General features: G+C 42.7%; 1 protein-coding gene across 17 annotated transcripts; it reads left to right on the forward strand.

Annotated features, from left to right (window-relative positions):
- The first annotated feature begins 3,031 nt into the window (after window positions 1-3,031).
- Window positions 3,032-16,612, forward strand: YPEL5 (yippee like 5). Of its 17 annotated transcripts, XM_071739864.1 has the most exons (7): window positions 3,032-3,140; window positions 7,249-7,389; window positions 7,494-7,558; window positions 7,724-7,828; window positions 13,036-13,054; window positions 13,177-13,208; window positions 14,422-16,612. In XM_071739864.1, exons 4-7 carry the CDS (start codon window positions 7,820-7,822, stop codon window positions 14,644-14,646), a joined length of 285 nt encoding a protein of 94 aa, XP_071595965.1. In that variant the 5' UTR covers window positions 3,032-3,140; window positions 7,249-7,389; window positions 7,494-7,558; window positions 7,724-7,819; the 3' UTR covers window positions 14,647-16,612. The 17 variants fall into 17 exon arrangements, with proteins under 17 accessions (XP_071595965.1, XP_071595959.1, XP_071595958.1 ...); XM_071739858.1 differs by lacking the exon at window positions 7,724-7,828 and having other exon boundaries at window positions 7,249-7,396; window positions 7,499-7,558; XM_071739857.1 differs by lacking the exon at window positions 7,724-7,828.
- Window positions 16,613-20,750: the final 4,138 nt, after the last annotated feature.

A 20,750-nucleotide genomic window follows, 5' to 3' on the forward strand; every position in this document is an offset into this window, starting at 1 on the left:
GACAAAAAGCTGAGAGGACTGGATGACACCCCAGAAGGCTGTGCTATCATACAGCAAGACCTAGACAAGCTGCAGGGAGAAATTTAATGTATTACAAGGGCAAGTGTAAAGTCTTGCATCTGGGAAAGAACAACCCCAGGTACCAGTATGGGTCGGGGACTGAGCTGTTGGAGAGCAGCACAGAGGAAAGGGACCTGGGGGTGCTGGTGGATGGAAGGATGGCCATGAGCCAACAATGTGCCCTTGTGGCCAAGAAGGCCAATGGCATCCTGGGGTGCATTAGAAGGGGGGTGGCTAGTAGGTCAAGAGAGGTTCTCCTCCCCCTCTACTCTGCCCTGGTGAGGCCACATCTGGAATATTGTGTCCAGTTCTGGGCCCCTCAGTTCCAGAAGGACCGGGAACTGCTTGAGAGAGTCCAGCGCAGAGCGACCAAGATGATGAAGGGAGTGGAACATCTCCCTTACGAGGAAAGGCTGAGGGAGCTGGGGCTCTTCAGCTTGGAGGAGAATGAGGGGTGACCTGATCAATGTTTATAAATATGTAAGGGGTAAGTGCCAGGAGGAGAGAATCAGGCTCTTTCAGTTATGTCCAATGATATGACAAGGGGCAATGGGTACAAGCTTTGGCATAGGAGGTTCCCCATAAATATAAGGAAAAGCTTTTTCACAGTGAGGGTCACAAAGCACTGGAACAGCTGCCCAGGGTGGCTGTGGAGTCTCTGGAGACATTCAAAACCTGCCAGGACACATTCCTATGTGAGGTGCTGTAGGTGACCCTGCTCTGGCAGGAGGGATTGGACTCAATGATCTTTCAAGGTCCCTTCTAACCCCTAACTTTCTGTGATTTCTGTGACATGTCTCTTACAAACTAAGTGGAATTTGCTTTTGGCATATTTTGTTATTTTTCAGTGGAGCTGCTACTGCCTGCTGCTTCATTCTAATAAATATGCCCTACCTCTCCCTCCCCTGTCCCCCTTCCTCTAAGCTCTTCTGGAAGGGAATAGAAACATCAGTCCCGGTCACCATCTGTCAAGCACAGGCTAATCCATTGTCTGCTTGCCTCAGGCTCAATTTGGCTTCTTTCTAATTGGTACAGCTACCCTTCTTAATGCTGAGAATTTAATACTATTCATAGGTTTAGACTTTGCTTTATTTTTATGGTAATATTATGACAATTGCAATGCTCAGGCATACATCCCTTCCATATGCTCAGGCCATAAAACAGTATTTAAATAATCACATAACTACCCAAGAAGGCAGGTAACATTGCTCTCCCCGTTTCACAGAGGGAAAATGAGGCAAAAAGAGCTGACTTGCCCAGGGATATAGGGATGGCTCAGCAGCAGAGCTAAGCAGTGCTCACAAGTGCTTGGCTAAGACTCAGTCACTGATGTGTACCATCACTGTGCCTCACCTTTTTTCTGTTGTTTTGTCTTTGTTTATGGTGATCTCTATAGGAGCTTTAAAAAGATGATTGAAACATGGACCTTCATATAGCTCCTGTGACAATACTGAGCAGACCCACCAGGGACAGAGCTCACACTTACTCAGCCAGGCACAGCAGCAGATCAATCTTTCAACAAACAGTGCATGTCAGACCAGTTATTTCCTCCATTTCCTGATTGTAAATGGGACCCCAGGCATGGTCTTTTTCTGGTTTCCTTCTAATATTCCTTCTAATACTTCTGTTATCCCCATGGCATTAACTAAGAGGTGATAGCTGTCGGACAGATTGCTCTGATACTTTCCACATCCTCTGCATGATCTAAAGAGAGGTTGTTGACAGGTCAATGAGAAATATCAATGCTCAGCTCTGATCAGGATCAAGGTTCTCTGCTCAGGACCTTACAGAAGATATTTGATTTTTCAGAGGGCTGTTCAAAGCAAACAGCACATCTTAACCTATTGATGTTGACTTATTACAGTCTACCCTCACAGAAGTGGTGGGGCAACCCCCCACTTAGCTATTTTTACCAGTAAGAGTCCATGCAAGAAGACAGAAGCTGAAGAACAGCCGGACACGTGCTGCCTGCTGTACAGAGACTCTCCTTTGTGAAATGGCTTCAAGAGTCCTATCAAGTCAGTCCTTCCTATAATTACTGCAGCCCTTCTAGCAATACCACATGGATAGACTCATGAATCACCATACAAGAAAAATACACCTTCACCAGGATGGACCTGGTATTATAAAAACAGATATCCCTAAAATGTCATGGCTTGCCCCATAAAAAATAAAACCCCACTTTTCATGTCTTTTTCATAACCAACAACTCAAAAGGATTTTTTTTTCCATTGTATTTTGGCCAAGACCACTATTTATTTGCCAAAGATGCAACCTGTGTGTGACCACTAAGCCATGAAAACTGGAAGAGAATTGGTAACATTTGCAACCAACGGCCAAAAAGGGCCACAAACACTTTGCCTGTCTTCCCTGACTTTTTACCTCCATCATGAGCAGTATTTAACATGTCTCTCCAAAAGCTTCAACTTGGGCAGCCTGAAATACTGGAAGCAGCATCAGTCACAGCTCCACTGAGATGGGGACGTGTCTGAAAGTCACCTGAGCGCCTTTTTTCTGCCTCAAACTCTCACAGGGCTGGTGGCACGGAGAAGCTCTCGCTACCAGGACAGACCAAGCGCCTGTGTGCGCAGCACCTAGGAAGGAGAGGACGCCTGGAGACGCGGTTCCCTCTCCACCGGGCCCAGGCCATGTCCTCCCGCAGTGCTGGCAGGCCGAGTCCGCACTGCCGTCATGTCTCCGGGTCCCACAGCAGTGCGGAGCTCCTCTGACGAGGCCTTCTAATGGGCGCCCGAGCAGAGGGGACGTAGGCAGCAGATGTGGGGAGCGGAGGGCACCCGGCTCGGGGCGGCGGCTCACAGGTAACCGGGCAGGCGGATGCCGGCCCGCCCCGAGCCTGACCGCGGTAGCAGGGGCAGCCCAGGCCTACCGGTACCGTCCCGCCGGGCACAGCTGCGAGGCGACCGATAACGAGGCGGGACGAGAGGCGGCGGGGGCGAGGCCTCGGCTGCGGTGATTGACGTGATCAGGGGCGGAGCCGCGCCGCCGAGCCGGAGCGTCGGGGCTGTGGTGGGCGGGCGGAAGACACCGGGCACGGAGCTGCGGCCGATCCCCTACAAGAGGTAACTGGGCAGGGGGCTGCGGGGCGCCCCGCATTGTACTGCTCAGGGGGGCCGGGGAGGGCCGCCGGCAGGGAGGGATGGAGGTGGCGGCTGCCGCTCCGGAGCGCGGCACTGTTGTTTCTTGGGCCGCGGCGGGGTTCCGGGCAAACCGCTCCGGTCCGGCGGCACTGAGAGAGGTAGCCGGTGGCTCTTGCCTGCCCCGCTGCGGCCCAGCGCCGTGACAAAGCATCGGCCTTCCCTTACCCCGTCCCTTCCTCCGCCAGCGTCTCCTAGCGCCGCCCGGCCTTCCTGACAAGCCCTCCGCCCAGGGCCGGCACCGAGCACTCCCCACTCCCCGCCGCTGCCAGCTTCCTCCCCCGGCCCCGCACCGCCAGATCCCCTCCGTGCTGGGGCGAGGACAACTTTTCGGGCCAGTTCCTGTGCGGAGCCCCGGGCAGCGAACGAGGAGCCGTGCCCGGGCTCCTCCGCCGCATCCCCTTTTCCCGCACGGCCGGCGAGAGGGGGGAATAGAACGGGCGTGAAGTCAGCGGGGCCACCCAGGGAAAGGGGTTCGGGCCGGGCGCCCCTCGGCGGCGGTGGCGGGGCCTCCTATCAGCTGTTTCCTCCTGTTTGTTGTCAAGTTGCCTGCGCTGCCGGCAGCGCCCGGCGGCGGCGCCGAGAGCCGAGCCGGCGGCGGATGGCTACGCGCGGCCCCGTGACGGCCGCTCAGCTGCGGCCCGCCCCCTCGCAGGGCTTTGTGCGGAGCCGGCTGGCAGCCGGGCCCCGGCTCCGGGCTGGGGTCGCCGCCGTCCCCGCTGCCCCTCAGTATGACAGCGGGGTTCGGCCCAAGGGCCGTGGCCCGCCGCTCGCGACCTCGCGTCGCCTCCGTCGACGGAGGTACCGGCTCGCGCGGGCCGGTACCGCCGCGGCAGGTTCGGCAGGGGTTAACCGCCCGGCGGCGGAAGCTGCCGCTCTCCCGGCGCCCGTCAGCCCTCCCCTGGTCCCTCCCCCAGCACCCGCACCCATCCGTAGCGTGGCTCTGCCCGGTGAGGCAGCCGCGGTGGGTGCCCCTTGCCGCAGCCCTTTTCCCCCTCCCCAGTTAGAAGGTGCTGGTCGTTCACCTCCCCCCGGCGGCTGAGTCATCGCCGAAGCAGCCCCGAGTAAGCCCCGTGTCCCCCCCCTGACGAGTGGCTCTCCCGGGAAGCTGTCAGGAGTCAGTGGTAGTTACTTGCTGATGGAGGTGCTGGTGGCTTAGTGAGGCAGCTGTGACTGTCAGCTCTTAGGTTGGCTTTCCCCGTGAAAGTACGGATTCCCAGGGAACTGAAATATTTGGTAAGCACTTTTTTTCCCCTCTGGAAAAGTTTCTAGAAAGGTTTCAAAGAAAAAATGAATGCAAAGACTGTAATCTGTTTGTTTGATAGCTGTTCCTTGTACAGCAGTACGAGATGAAATTAATCCAGCATGCCCATTTCATAGAATCGTAGGTTGGTTTGGGCTGGAAGGGAGCTCGAAGATTATCTAGTTCCAAGCCCCCCTGCAGTGGGCAAGGACACCTCCCAGTAGACAGATTGCTCAAAGCCCCATCCCTCCTGTCCTTGAACACTCCCCGGGAGGTGGCATATTATGATAGACTTTAATAAATTATTTCTCTTTAAGCAGTAAACACGGTTTCAGGGTTAGAGTGAAGGAATCACAAGGCAAGCAAGTAAGTCTTGTGAGAGAGCATCACACTCTTTTCAAAGTGGTAGGTGTTGCAGAGCAACTCTTAAAAACAAATTGCAGTAGATTAACTGTAACTGATTAGCTGTTTGTGACTGATAACAGAAAGTGAGGGAGCTTGCTCCACGGTTGTAAAGATTCCCTTATGTAATAATTTCAGATGTGTAGCTATATATAACACTATATAACAGTTATGTATATCCTGTTGGCTTGTGCTGGATAACTGAATTCAAGTAATGTTTATGACAAGTGAAGCGGTTAACTTTTAAGTATAACACTCTTTTTCTAGTCTTAGTCTATAGAAATACTTGGAGTTTTCTGTCATCTGCTACTTTCTCTTCTGTAGTTGTGGAAGTACTTACATAATGTGTATCTGATTGGTTATATATAGATTTTAGTAATAATGATGAGTGAGTTTCAGACACAGCTGCCAGGTGTGTGAGGACAAGAGAAATAGCACCTCAAAGACCCATAAGGATGACAAGAGCAGACGAGATTTGTTGCTTGTCATCTGACTAACTGAGAGCTGTACACATGCACACAAACATTTGGGGTTTTTTACCATTCCCTGTGCTGGTAGTTATCAGAGGCTTGAAGTAGTGTTAGTCATTGGCTAGTGTTAGGTCACTGGTTCATGTTTGTTTACTACCATTTGACCTGTGGTGAAATCTTGCATTGCTCAGATCTTTCTCCTTAAGCAAGATTTAAATTAAAGATACCTTGTTAAATGTGGAGAGGAAATGTCTGTAAACTGTGGATATTCAGTAACAAGTTTGTCTTTAGTTTTGGAGCCTATACCTATGTTTAATTTTCCTAGGTGATTAAAGAACTTCTTGGTGTGATGCACTAATCATATATTGGCAACCTTTCTGCCAGTGGATGTAGTTTGTATGGAAGTTTGCTGTTTTTTCACCATTTTTTAAAGTTAGTTTAATTATGTTTTTTCCTTTGACTCACGAAACCAGTGGTGTCTTTGGGTGAAGATTTGTATCACTTCATCACTAAAATTAATGAAAACAGAAAATCTGAATTAGTTTTGCTTTCTGAAAATTGCAATATGGATTAATAGGCAAAAGTTATCTTGACTGCTTAAGTAAATAAGAATAAATTTATTACAAAACCAGGAAATACAGTTTTCTTAAAAACAGTTGAAGAAGTAAGAGAGGGAAAGGTGGTCCTTTTCCTCTCTTTGTGAAGGGAAAAAGGAGACAGAAAGGTAAGGGGTAAAAGGAAGGAAAAAAAAAAAAAAGACAGGAATAATTTGTTTTGGGGCTCTTTGTGTAGTATTGGGAAACAGAATTAATCTGAATCTGATACCGTTTGTAAACTAATACTTTTATGTGTTATCTAGCAAGAGTGCTGTGAGGGTGTAAGTTACTGTGTGGGAGATGCTGAGATATGCAGGCGGTGTTAGAAGCAAGCTCCACTCTCTGTAACCTGAAACTGACTGCCCTATCCTGGTATCAGCATACACTGATACAATGTTGTTTAACACATTTACAGGCCAGTATCCCACTGCAATGCTTTTTCTGTCGCTTTGCCTGGAAATGAAGCCAGTTCATGATAGAAAATTATATTAGTGTAACTTGTGATACAAAGTTGCACCACTGTAACTGATACTGTAAAATTCAGTTGTGGAAAGAAGCTTCTAACACTTGTTTTTAAGCTTTAGAAGACAATAATTCTTCATTATGGCACCAGATGTGTGAAGGTCAGCTCCAATGTAATGTGCATGTCCTGCAGCTATTGATACCTGAGTTACATAGTACAAAAGCATACATATTCTTCAGAAAAGGCAGAGTTATGCAGATTATTCCAAGAAATCATGTACACGTCCTAGTTGTGCATGCTTGCTATTCTGAGGTGGTGGTCTTTGGGGGGCCCTGGTGGTCATCAGTGGTCTTTTAATTGTATGTTTTAGTTGAACTCAAGTTTTTTTTTAACTATATATGACAGAGGGGTAAGTGCTGATTAGGCAGGTCTGTGAATGTTTACAGACTATTCCACTCTTTACCTTCCAGAACCGGGTGTTTCTTTAGTTACTAGGATATGGTTAAAGATTTAGGCTTCTTTATCTGTCCAGCAAGCAGCACCTCAAGACCAGTGTCTTCTATCTTAAGACTTGTTTATCAACTTCAAGCTATTTTTTTTTTTCCTCATAACTTTTACAAATGCAGTTTCACCCTGCTAGGCAGCCTGTATTAGGTTGGTGGTGTACAAGCACTGCATCTGGGCACAGCTTTCATTGCATTGCCAAAGCCTCTGCAGTCATTTGGCTGCATGAACTTCTTTGTACAGTGTGCTAAAGTAGTTGGATGGTTTTAGTGAGTGTCACATACTGTTCCAGTTCACTTTCTTTCTTCACATTTGGCTAAATGTGGTGCTCTCTGATCATGTCTTCTGCATGTAGGCAGAGGCCAGAGGCTGGGCCCTGCTTGCTTCAGCAGTCAGAAGTCAGTGGCAGATGATTGAATCTCAAACCTGCTAAGAGACTGACCACGTGTGTATTTTCAGATGCACCCTCACTTATGAGCAGCAGAAACCTATGAAGGTAAGGAGTAAGTTTAGTGTTTTCTGTTTACCCAGTGATTCTTTAATGTGTGTTCTTGTGCATTTGTGCTAAGTGTTCTTTTTCCTATTTTGCACATCTCTGAGATGAGAAGAGGAAGCTTAAACCCAGTTCCTGAGGTGTGAAGATGAAGTTTAAGCCTGGTTTCAGAGTAAGTGGAATGTTTTACTGTGCCTAGGGGTATGCATGGCCCTTTTTCAAGGGGCAGAGAGTGCTTGTTGATTTACCATACAAAGAAAAGTGTTTTTAATGAGGGAGATGGCAGAAGAGAGGCTGTCCTTTTTATCATGTAACTATCAGCTGTTTTCTGTTGTAGATCTGAGATGCAGTTGATGGTGCTGAAGCAACACTGAGGCTCCTGAAATATCTGCACTCCAGTGTGTATATAGAAAGTGCCTGCTGGCTCTACCAAATGTTGGTGGTCCTGTGTCTTCAAGAGATGCATTTTAACACTTAGTTTTAAAAATGTTAATAAATAGTTCTTTGTGTTACTTTTTTGTTCCTTATTACTTGTGAAGGTAGGCAGATTAGGTAGTACAAAAAACAACCAGTGCTTCAGGTGCCTTCAGATCTGCAGATAGTGGTCAAGCTTAAATGGTTGTTTGTCAGCTCTTTGACAGCTGTTGCTTAGTGTTGCCAAAATGAGCACTGAAAGACAGGTGGAAGTTTGAGAGCACACTGCTCTGCACATAGGCATTGTAGCACATGGCCACAGTTCTTGTGTATCCTGCCTGTCCATGCACTCACTGGGAAAAGCATGCAGGCAGGAAATATTTCACAGTGTGACTAAGAAGATGAATCAAGGTTTGTACTGTCAAAATAATGTACTGTCAGTAAGCCTTACTAGCTAGTAATGTTTAGACCTATCATTGATCTGTTAGAGGTCCTGTCAAGAATGCAGGTTGGTTGTATGGTGGTGGTCAGAATGCCAACTGATGATGCAGTGGGAATCATCTCTCAGTTCCTAAAAGAACATGTCTCTTTGAACTGTGTAGATTTGACAAGTGGTAGATACTTTATATCCCATTAGTGAAGGTAAATAAATCTGCCTTTTTGGCATCAAAGCCATTAATTTTTGGTAATTAATGTTTAGTAATTTGCATGAGGGCTTGATCACTAGGACTTCATCACTGACACGTATCCAATGAAGATTGCTTAGCTGACTATAGATTAAACCATGGGCCCAAAAAATCTCTGTTCTTTCCTTTGGTTTTGTGAATAACCAACATTCCTGTCCACTGCACCTGAAAATTCTGCTAGCATGATGGAATTGGTGTGATACAGTGGTGTCAATTTGTGGGGTTGTGCATAGCTCTAGGGAACTTGTTTGGCTCTCTGAAGCAATGGAAGTTATTTTCACTCTCTTTTAAGTTTAAAGAGTGGATGAATGGGTAAGTGCACTTCTTGCATCTTCCTCCCCTTAGACTGGGGGATCTTAAGCTTTACAAATGCATTCATTTTTCACAATTATCTGGCTTTTCTTTATTTAAGACTGCTCTCTCACTGCCTATAAAAGCTACCTAGAAGTGGCTGTTTTTGAGATAATTTATGTATGTGTGAACATAAACAGACACCCACACCTTTCACATGGGAAGTGAAAACTATGCAAAAAAAAAAAAAAAAAAAGAGTTATCTTGGGTTACTTTGTACTTCTGTATTTAAGGGATATGAGCCTCAGAGCAACTGTTGTACTTCTGTTTTTACCAGTGTGTGAGTGTACCCTTTACAGGGTTCAGGATCCTTACAGAAGGAGAAAGCAGTTTTATTCACAAACAAGTACCTTCTGAATAGGTGCTTGCTGTTAACTATGCTGTTAGCTTAGGGGGATAAAAAAAAAAAAAAGGGTGAAGAGGGCAGTGTGAAATGATCCCAAGCTGAAACTTACGTTTTCCACCTTATATGAGAAGAAAAAACAAAAGTTCCATGGTAGTTTGTTTAGAAAATTCATGATCCAACGTGGCATTCAAAGGCTGCATTCTGGCAGTCACTTTATAACTTTTTTACTACTTTTTACTGCCATGCACAGTATATAAAGACTAATGTGACTGGCTTTATAACCCTTCAGCTGGACCCTTAAATGTTCTCTGAGATCCTGTAGCAGTCAAAAATGGAAGCTAGTGATAGTTACAGGCTGCTGCCTATTTTGACTGGAATCTATCAGGGGCAGTTAAGTGTGGGGGTTATTTTGGATGTTAGACATTCTAGTAGGATTACATTATTTTAGCAATTTCTTTTAAAAACTTACTCAAAATCTAATTGTTTCTACTGTTATAATGCAGATTGTAGAATTCAATTTTTTAGATTTTTTCGTGTCTATTTATTTATTTATTTAAAGAATAGATGTTTTCTTATGCAATGTAGTCTGAAGAAAATTGTTCCAATACCAGTTGGTTTCATAGATTCTGCTGCAACTTTGGTTTGAATTTTCACAGCCTTGTGCTACCATCAACTTAATCTCACTTTGTCTTTCTGTTGGGACCCAGGTCTTTTGGGAAGTTTTTTTCCCATTTGCGTACTTGGTGAGGTTGCATTCAAGATTTTAGGCCATGTATTACTTGACAAGGCTTTTCACCCTTAAGAGTTTGAACATATTTATGCATTTATTTTCATATTCAATATCTTCAGGATTCTATTATTCAGTCCTTTCATAGTTCCATATACAGAAGTAGTACATTTGAATGTCTCTGAATTCTAACTTGCTTGTAAGAAGAATTACTCTTGTGCTCTCTCCTGAAGTAGTTCAATTTTGATTTTAGTGATGTATCACTTTTCTGGGTGCCTCTGGGTGCAATGCTAAGAGTTATGGTTTTAGATTGGTGATCTATTTGTGCTTTGAGTACTGATGCATGTTTTTCAAAAGGTGCTTTGCAAGGTTAGCCTGTGTAATGTATCTTTTCTTGTCACTTACCAAGCTTAATGTTTATATTGTGCTTGGTAAGAGAAGGATGTATATTGCTTCAGTTTATGTTAGCTTCTAAAAGTACTAACAGGCTGTGAATTATGTTTAACCTGAAAGAAATACCCCTTTGGGTATTGATTATGTATTTGCAGTAACTTGTGATTGGTTAATTGCTTTTAATCAACAATACAGTCGACACAAAAATAACATTCAGAATTAGTAAGGATGGTACGTTGGAGCTAGGCCAAGTGCCTCATGGGCATGTCTGTCACAATTGCTTTTATTTTTTGTGTTTATGGCTTTTCTGTTTGGAGACTTTGACCAATACTTGTTTATTCACACATTGTCTGTTGAGATTTTCCTTCCTGCTGTCACTATTCACATTTTAATGTTTTCTTCTGCCCTGGTTTACTAGGAAAGATAAGGGCATATTAGAAAGGTACAATGCTTCGAAAAATTGCAGGAAAATGCTTCCTGTATTTTGAGTGGAGGCACAAGGAGTCACATCCCTACACTCAGCTAAGTCTTTGACATATTTTCATCAAACTCAAGACCTGTGTTATTTGTCATTTTTAGGAGAGAAAGGGGTATTTTATCACCTTTAATAGAAAGAGTCGTTCAATTGCCTTGAATTTTTGTGTATCCTTCAGATGGAATACAAAGACTAATAGTGACTGGAAAAATCTGAATGTAAGGAACTTGTGCTAAAACCACTCTATTAAATACTAGGGATCCTTTTTATTGCCACATGTTGTAAGAACACAAGTGGTGAAATAAGCAATTGGAAAAAAAGTGTCGGTGACTTAGGAATTTTACATTTTAAAATGGTATTTTAATTTTTGTGTGTGCAGGTGCATGTTTTAATCCATTTGCTTTGTGCATGTCAGCGTAAGCTTTAAGAAACTGATCCACTAAAACTTGAAAGGGTTTTAATTTAGGTATTTGTGCTTCTTAAAGGCATTTGACACAGAATATTTAACTTGATGAGCAAAAAATTGATTAATTTCTCTATGAATGGCACACTGTCTCCTACTTTGAAAAGTAAAACCCACACAACTTCAATATTGCAGTGTGTCAGATTTACTTTGCATTGCTGTGCATGAAAAAATTGGAGACAATACTCTTCCCTGATTCTACATATGAAGAATAAATGGAGGTATATGTAACTTCCTTAACTATATATGTTTAGTCATAAAATATTTCTGCAGTTGAAATGGAAGTAATGTCATTTAATTCCTTTGTTGTGTTATCATCCTTTGTGATTTGTTGTCAACTGTCTGATATGATCTGTGCCTTATTGCCAGATAACTGAGTAATTTGTTAGTTTATATACAGTTGATGAGGTACTTTAAGTTTCCAAAGGATTGAAGAAGTTCATTTATCAGGTACTGCAGATCTGCTACTATAAACTTCCTAATCTCTCATTTTCTCATTGGAGTTGCTCAAGTATTGCAGTGATGATGGAGTGCTAGAAATGACACAGTGTTTTGCATTTAAATTAGACAGCTTTAAACATTTTTATATAAAGCTGTCCGGTGTAAAGACTGGGTAAATTGTTTATTTTGTGAAATAGAAACCTTTCCTACGCTGTTATGCATACAAAACCAGTAAGTGTGTAGTCAAATACAGTAGTTTAGTCTGCTGTACTGAAAAGACTAAAGCATCCTGGATGGTGGTGCAGTGTGGCTACATGTCATAAATTGTTCCAAGCTGAGGGGAAGTGATAAAATAAATATATATTTTAAAAAGGTGGCGTGACTTAGCAGAATTATGATTGTCTTTGTGACTCAGTGTCACAAAGTCTCAGTGCTTCATTTCCCAGTGCTGACTAAGATGGGTGAGTCGTTGGGAATATTGTTGGAATGGAATTTCAGTCTTGTATTAAAGAGGAAAAGAAAATAGGAAAGAAGTGGGAGCTTTTAACAACAGTAGGGTTCAGTTGTGGTCTGAAATGTCTCAACTGAATTTTAAAGGTTTCAGTTCATGTTTTGCTCATGTAATCAGCTTTCATCCAGATCATAGAATCATAGAATCATAGAATCCTAGGGGTTGGAAGGAACCTCGAAAGATCATCTAGTCCAACCCCCCCTGTCAGAGCAGGGCCCCCTAGAGTACATCGCCTAGGAACGTGTCCAGGCGGGTTTTGAATGTCTCCAGTGAAGGAGACTCCACAACCCCCCTGGGCAGCCTGTTCCAGGGCTCCGTCACCCTTACAGTAAAAAAATTTTTTCTGATATTCAACTTGAACCTCCTATGCTCCAATTTACACCCATTACCCCTTGTCCTATCACTGGTCACCACTGAGAAAAGCCTAACTCCATCTCCCTGACACTCACCCCTTACATATTTGAAAACATTGATGAGGTCACCCCTCAGTCTCCTTTTCTCCAAACTAAAGAGACCCAGCTCCCTCAGCCTTTCCTCATAACGGAGATGTTCCACTCCCTTAATCATCTTAGTAGCTCTGCGCTGGACCATGTGCCATCTTACTGGTAAGATGGTCACTTTGGGACAGAACTTGTCTTGAGGAAGGGTGAATGAAGTCTGTAAGTTCAGTAGCTGATCTGTGAAAGACAGAAGGAACCTCTACAATTATTCGCTGAGTTAGCTTGCAGAATATTCTGTCACATATATGGGGTGTTTAGATTTGTTGGTTGTTTTTTTTTCACTTGTTTGTTTTCTGCAAGATTTTTTTTTTACATGGATGTATTCTTTCTTTTTGCTTTCAGGTCTTGAGTATAAACTTACGTAAGTTCTAAAAATGGGAAGAATTTTTCTGGATCATATTGGTGGCACTCGCCTGTTCTCCTGTGCAAACTGTGACACAATTCTGACCAATCGTTCTGAGCTCATCTCCACTCGTTTTACAGGGGCTACAGGAAGAGCCTTTCTTTTTAATAAGGTTGGTAATATGAGGGTTAACTACTATTTGCTTTTGAAAAATGAGTTTGTAGGATAAGAAGCTGTCATTAAAACTAAAAAATTTCTCGGCTATAGTGTTGTGTAATTACTATTCTGATTTTTTATTTTTAGTTTGTTCAACTGTCTTTGAAGTCAAATGAGGCATTTGATACTGATGGCAAGCTATCTAAACTAGAGGATTGTGGATATAGATACATCCTGCTAAAATGCATGAAGTTTTAACCGTGGAGACTTCTGTAATATAAACCTCAAATTCACTGTGAGACCTGTATTTTCTCTGTGAAAGAATTTCAAAGGCATTTGGACTTCCACTCAGTTTAAAAAAAAAAAGTCTAGATAGTATTCCCTTTAATTTCTAAAATCTGTTTAAGCTAATAATAGTTTAGCAACTTTACTTAATAGAATCTCTTTTACAGGCAATAATACTCTGGTTTAGTTTAACTTTTTTTTAATTGATCAAATTTTATTTAATTCAACACAATTTCTAAATTCAGAAGGCTTATATTTGAAGTAGAGAGAGCAAGAACATTTTTGGAATCCTGCTGCATATTAGCAGTTTGGATATAGTTCTGGCATTGACTTTTCATGATTCTACAGCGTTGCTGCATAAACAAGCTAAAAGTATATTTTAAACTGATGAGGTAGCACGTGAGAAAAGGTGCATGCTTAATGCCTACATTAAGCCACTGAGCTTTGCTTTTTCTTAGATAATTATTTCAAAAGCACTCCAAGATTTTTTCAGAAAAAATGTCTTCTAATATATTGGCTCTGATTTCTGAGATTTAAGTGATCACACCGGTTTCTAGCAGCGGGTTACATATTTGACAGCTGGATGAATATGAATTCACAAGCTGCTCACCAGGCACTTCTCACCCAAAGTTGAATACTATTGCACTATTGCACTATGCACAAAGTTGAACACTCTGCACTATTGTGTCCCTTGTGACAGCATTTCATGTATCTCACTTAAACGGTGAGGGTTATACCTTCTCACGAAGCACATTTGCAAAGTGTTACCTTCTCAACCAGATTTTTCAAGGGTTGTTTGCTCCTTACACTGCAGCTTGCAGTCGAGGCACAGTGTCAGAGGCTCTTTCCTTTCCACGTGTTGATAGTTCAGGCACATTGCCAGGGAGCTTTGCTCTCGGCGGGCTAATCCTTTCTGTGCCCTGCCCCCTGTGTGTTTGTATCAGGTGGTAAATCTGCAGTACAGTGAAGTCCAGGATCGGGTCATGCTCACCGGCCGCCACATGGTTCGGGACGTGAGCTGCAAGAACTGCAACAGCAAACTGGGCTGGATCTATGAATTTGCCACTGAAGACAGCCAGCGCTACAAGGAGGGCCGCGTGATCCTGGAGAGAGCGTTGGTCCGAGAGAGTGAAGGGTTTGAGGAGCACGTCCCATCCGACAATTCCTGAAGAGATTTGAGTCTCCTTGCAGGTCCTCTTCGGTTGAAACTCAAAAATAATAAAATCAAAAAAAAAAAAAATTAAAAAAAAAAAAATCTGCTTACATACACTGTCACCTTAGCATCAGAGTTGGATTCATGGACTACGGAGTGGGAAAGATTGTGAGAGTATTTCAGATGGAACTTTCCTTTCTTTATTCCTTTTATATTTTACTTTCCCTCCAGCAGCTCTTTGTAGAAAGAATGTAGTGCAGATGCTGTAACTTTTTCTCTCGTGCATTTACATCTGTTAGATTTGAGATCGTATCTACAGATGCAGTGGGCATATTTATATGGCAGTATGTGGGGGATTTGTCTTTTGTTAGAGAAAAATGCAGTGAGTTTTTTTAGTTTGCACAAACTGATGCCAGCGTAATGTTATTTTAAAACTGCAGATGTTTTTTTTAAAACTATACTCCAATTTTGGCTTAATTTTTTAGTTAGTTTTTGGTTGGTTGGTTGTTGGTTTTGGGTTTTGTGGGTTTTTTACCCAGTCTTTTCACCTGATTTGCTAGCTGAAGTGAAGAGATATACAAATTTGTGCTGAGTGCAGAAGGTTCAGTGGTGGTACAGCTTGAGCTGGCCCTTGTGCCATATTCTTGTTGAGGATGATTGATAGCACAGAGCCCATTATTTCTTGTCATTCTTGATGCAAAGATGTCACCATTCCTTGTTTATTTGTGAAGTCCCATTTGCCATGTAAAATGGTGTTGGTTTGAAACTATTCTTGAAATAGGACAAAACTGCTTGGCTTTTTTTAACTTTAACTGATGTAACTCATCAGCATAGTAATAATATAAAATGATAGTTGTCTTTTTTGTCTTGGATACAGGTCAGAAGCTGTGTTTGTAATGATAGGGATCCACTGAGAAACTACTGCTTTAGTAGTATACTTTTTTTTGTTGTTTCTCTATTAATCTCATTAAGACGACAGGCAATTGCAGATCTTAAATTCTTCAAGTAGCTATATTTAAACCCAGAACTTCCTATGTTAAACACAGCTGGTGTGTAAAAGGAGAATATTGCCAGCATGTTTGTTCATGCCTAGAGTTATGCAATCTGCGTCTGTTGAAAAAAAATAATTTAAACAGCTTGTTTTCAAATGCTGCTTCTGGTTTTAAAACCTTTCTATTTCAACTTCATTGAACCTTTTTGTTGTTCTGTTACATTTTTATCTTTCTGAGCAGCAGTACCTGTCAGCCTGGTAGTAACTAGTGACTTGGAGTCCTGTTTCTTGTAGAGGTCAGCTCTGTTTAAACCAGTGATCTTGCTTGCCTTTTTAGCAAAAATGCTCTTTATTAACTTAACTCAAGATCGCCCAAACACTTGCATTGTGTCTTAAGCCATAAGTTAAGATCTCAAGGGCTGAAATTTATTTGAATGTTAGGTATGATTCGTTATCAAAGATCCTAGCTTGGGTTTTTTTTCTCTTATTGGGTAAATTGTGGTTCATGTGAAGTAAGTTATGCACAGATGTACAAGAGATGACAAAAAAAAAACACCCAGTCAAACAGATCTGGGCTCTGTCCTTTCAGAATAACTTTTCTTCACTAGCCAACAGCTCCATATCTGAAACCAAAATGTGGAGGGTGACTATGCAGAGTATTTTTCTTAATTTTTCTCTTTGCCAAATGGCAATTTGGACACCCCTGACTTGAATTTACTGCCTATTTAATGTAAAAGTAGCTTTATTTATAGAATTGTCCCATATAAGGAAAACAGTAGATCACGTACCAGAGCTGTGCTTGAATCAAGCTGCTTAAACAATAGTGTACTTGTGCCTCAAATGAATCAGTTTTTGCACTGAGTACAGTAGTACCCCACTATCTTGTACTTCTGTCCTTCACAGGCCCTAAAAGCCCCATTAGCATGGTTCTCTGCAGTACTTTTCTTGTACTTCTGACATTACAGTACAATAAAGTATGTTTTGTCCTGAACTGATACTCGCCATTCTTTTTGAGTAATTTTTGTGGTGCCTGTCAGTAAGTCATTCCTGTCAATGTTCAGTAAGTCATTCCTTTTCTACAGCACAGTGACAAGTTGTTGAGGAGCATCTCTCTTTGAATGGGTGGTGTACTGCTGATTTTGGAAGGTGCTAAGTAAAGCTTCCTGATTGTTGCTTTTTCCTTCCTTGCAGCTGGACACTTGAGAGCCTTCCATTTACTACTGTTAAAAAACAGGAAGTTGCTCATTTAATGGCATTCTGGGTGCCACATTTTTTTCCTCTGTCTTTGAAAAAACAGCAAGCTAAGCAAAACTTTAGCTTCTGCAAGAAACACGAAGTTTTAGCTCCTGAAATGGCTTGGCAATTGAGGATTTGGGAATTTGTATATCTGGAATTCTGTGGCCTTTTTTCTTTGCATGCAAATGTTAGGCAGGGGGCCTGTGCTAGCAGTTGGTCAGTTTCATAAGCTGTGTTTGAAGAAATGAGGTGAGAGAATCACTGTTTGGTGTACTTGAGTCTGAGGGGCTTATGCTACCATACATTAAGACCTCTTAATTTTGTTAGAATATTAGGCTGTGAAATCTTAAAGATTACTTTCCCCAAACTCTGAAAAGCTGTATTCAGGCAAATTATTAGAAGCCTGTGAGGCTTCAGCAAGTCCACTGCAGCTTTAAAACAGGAGGCTTCAAATTGCTTTTTTAGCTTGTGTGCTGTTCCCTTCCATATCACCCTAATGGCTGTGTGGGAGAATTTAGAGTCATGAATTTTGACTGCTTGAGAAGCTTTGTGTGTGAATACAGATAACTTATCTGTAGGGAACAAGACAATTGGTTGTAGTACAGCTGGCAACTGAGAAGACATTGCTATTTGATGTTAAATGTCTTGTAGCAGTGCAGTAGCATAGGAAAACATCCCTGTGTGTGAGGGGGAATTCAAATATCAATTAAACCAAATTCACTCAGAAGCAGCAGAGGTGGGAGAAAATCTGGAGGTAAGCTTGCACATTTTCTTTCCAGCTTGTGGATTCAGGGAACACAGAAATCACTTGAGCACTGTGGAGGATCTAATGTCTACTGATAAACAGAGGAAGAGGCTGAATTTAAGCACTTCTGTTTCTTATGAGAAATGTTCTCTCTGTAAGACACCGGTAACAGGAATTGCAGAACCAGAGCTAAGTTTCTGACCTCCTCGTTTTTGAGTGAAGGAAGCTGGCAAGTATTTGTCCTTCAAAGTAGGCTCTGGTTTTGTTCTCATTATCTGAAGCATTTCACACTATCAGTAGTTTGCATTTCTTATAAAAGTAAAAATAGAAGAAGGAAAACATTTATGGCATTAAATTGCATTTCCTAAGTATCTGACAGGAGAGGAGTGTGCCCAGACCTTAGGTTTTGACTGACCATGAGAGAGATGTGCTTGCCTGATACCAGGATACGGGGCTGTTTCCATCCAGAACTTGGGGATGTTTAGATTTGGTATTTTTATTTGTTTTTTTAGAAGCACTTAATTTGACTTGTACATGCTTACAAGTGTTTGAAACAATATGGTTACTGAGTTACAATAGACTGCCTGTCATGGTTGTTTTGCAGACTAGTGATAGACAGTGTATGGTGAGTTAGAGAAACTCCTGTCCTGCCAGGAGAACACAGGATGGAATGGCTCATACAAGGGCACTTAGCCAAAAAACTGCATGGTGGCTTTCATCTGCCCTTACAGAACAACTGCAAAGCACAATCTCCTGTCCTTGGGAGTGTTTCAAGACTATTTTTCTAAGCACAACTACAGGGTAGTGAGTACAGAAGGAAGACAAGGATGCTTGTTACTTTTCAGGGGTGGACCTGAGGGGTGGGATGCTCTGAGGGAGATGGTGCAGAAACAGGCTCTGTGGTGATGCTGCTGGTGGTATTTGGCCAGCAGATCTTTCTCCTGTGTCCTACCCATTTTTACTAGGATTGAGCAGGTCTGGAAATCCATGTACAGGATTGCTTTAGTCCACACAGTGCAGCTGCCCTGCAAAAAAAACCACAGCAACAATATGAAACTGTAGTGATTGCTCCACCTTCTCTATAGAGTTGGTACAGTTTAAGGATTTTGAGAAAGCTTGCTTTTGGCAATATTAGACTTCCAGTATCACTGTACTAGCTTGATGGATTACTCATTTCAAATCAGAAGGGACTGATGGATTGTCTATTCCAGGTCTCTGTTGAGGAGGGATTAGCTTGGTGATATATTCAATAACCCTCCATTCTTAGCTGAAGTTTCTCAGGGTGATTTCTTATTGTAGCTGAAAGTACATTAGAGAGATACAATTCAGGTCACAACAGTAGAGCTCTAAAAAATGCCAGATTTCTGATGGATTGTGTGGAACTGGTTATCCTGTCCTGGTATATGTGCAGCCTGGGGATTAAAGTGGTTTCTGATGACAGGAGTAAGGATGGCTCCATGGAACAAGATGATTGTTAAGGTACCTTCCAGCACAAACCACTCTATCATTCTGTGACCATCATCACCCTCTTACAAGGCATACATTCAGCTTGTAACTGCAGCTTCCATCCCAACATTTTTAACTCTAGACTGTGGCTTTTTAATAATTCTTTTTCTAAAGGTAATTTGGTTCCAAACATTCTAATGTGCATCTAAGTGTCAAAAAACCTCAGATTAAGCATTTGTAATTGCTGGAGAATTTGTAGTTCTTCATGGCTGGGATTGGAACTGGGACCCCATTTGGTTCAGTAACCACTGCTACTTAAGCTCCAAGGCTGGCTGCTTGGCCTTGGCCAGCATCTGGAGGAAGTTATCATCAAAGAAAGCCAAGCAGATGTCAGGCTTAGGTTTCACAGTGTTTAATTTGATGAAAAGTTTCAGCAAGGGACAGGGAGCTTTTTTTTCAGTTTGTGTGCTGGTTCTGATTAGAATCATAGAATCATAAAATGGTCTGGCTTGGAAGGGACCTTAAGGGACAGGGACAGCTTCCACTAGATCAGGTTGCCTAAAGCCCTGTGCAGCCTGGCCTTGAACATTTCCCAGGATGGGGCCTCTAAGCCTCTCTGGGTAAAGTGTTCCAGTGTCTTACCACCCTGGTAGTGAAGAATTTCCTCCTAATGTCTAACCTAAATCTAGTTTTATTTGCTTGTTTTAGTTTGGATTTGTTTGGTTTGGTTTTGATTTTTTGTTTTTCAGGTTGTTTGTTTTGTTTTGTTTTTTTCTTTCCTTCCTGGTGACTGGAATTAGTGAATTTCTTGTTTTATATAGATAGGGTTTTGGAGGAGAAGATGGAAAGATGAAAACTACTTGCCATTCCTTACCAAGAAACTGACTCCATTGCTTTCAGCCTCTTGAGCTTGAAAGGTTCCTTCTCTGTGCATGTTCCCCGTCAAGAGAGAAATGCCCTGTAATTCACGTGCCATGTTTCTGGGCAAGGAAGAAGGAGTTGGAAGTAATTTACTGTCTGTCTTGTGCCACTTCATTTGCTCTCTCAAGCTGTAGGTAAGCTCAGGGCTTCTGAAAACTTAGCTGCCTGTCAAACAAATCTGAGGCACAGAAAAACAACAACTTTTAATGCTCAGTCCAGCACAAGTTAGGAAAAAAGTTCTAGTGTTTGTATGAAACTAGAAATAAACACAAAAGCTATTTCCTCCATAAAACACACTTTAAGCAGCATCATTATTTTTATATCAAAAGGCTGAAGGAGAAGCTAGTGGAAGTCTGCCACAGAGAAGGAGGGAGGGGAAGGCAAAGGCAGAGGAGGATGCTTTGCCAGAGGTTTTGCAGTTACTTGCTGGCAGTGTTGGTGCTTTGGTGTCAGCTCCAGGTGCTTTGGGGAAGGTGATAGCACCGGCTTCTGTACCTGTCTCCTTTACTACCTCTCCTCTCCCTCTTCTCTGCAGCTGCTTTGTGCTTTGTTCTTCTGCACTCTGTGCCCTGCTCCTGAGTTTTCAACGGGTGAACTTACTCTTCTCAGCAGGGCATCAGAGACTGCTCCTCTGGTGTCAGGCTCTGCTCTTTGCTGCAGCCTCCTGCTCACCCCTGCACTCTGATGGCAATGCTGGTGGTGTGGCTGTACAGTGAACCCTGATGCAGGGAGCCAGCAAGGCTGTTGCTGGTCTGATTCACTGGGTTGTGGTGCAAACACA

Source organism: Heliangelus exortis, chromosome 3, assembly GCF_036169615.1.
Source record: "Heliangelus exortis chromosome 3, bHelExo1.hap1, whole genome shotgun sequence".
NCBI lineage: Eukaryota > Metazoa > Chordata > Aves > Apodiformes > Trochilidae > Heliangelus > Heliangelus exortis.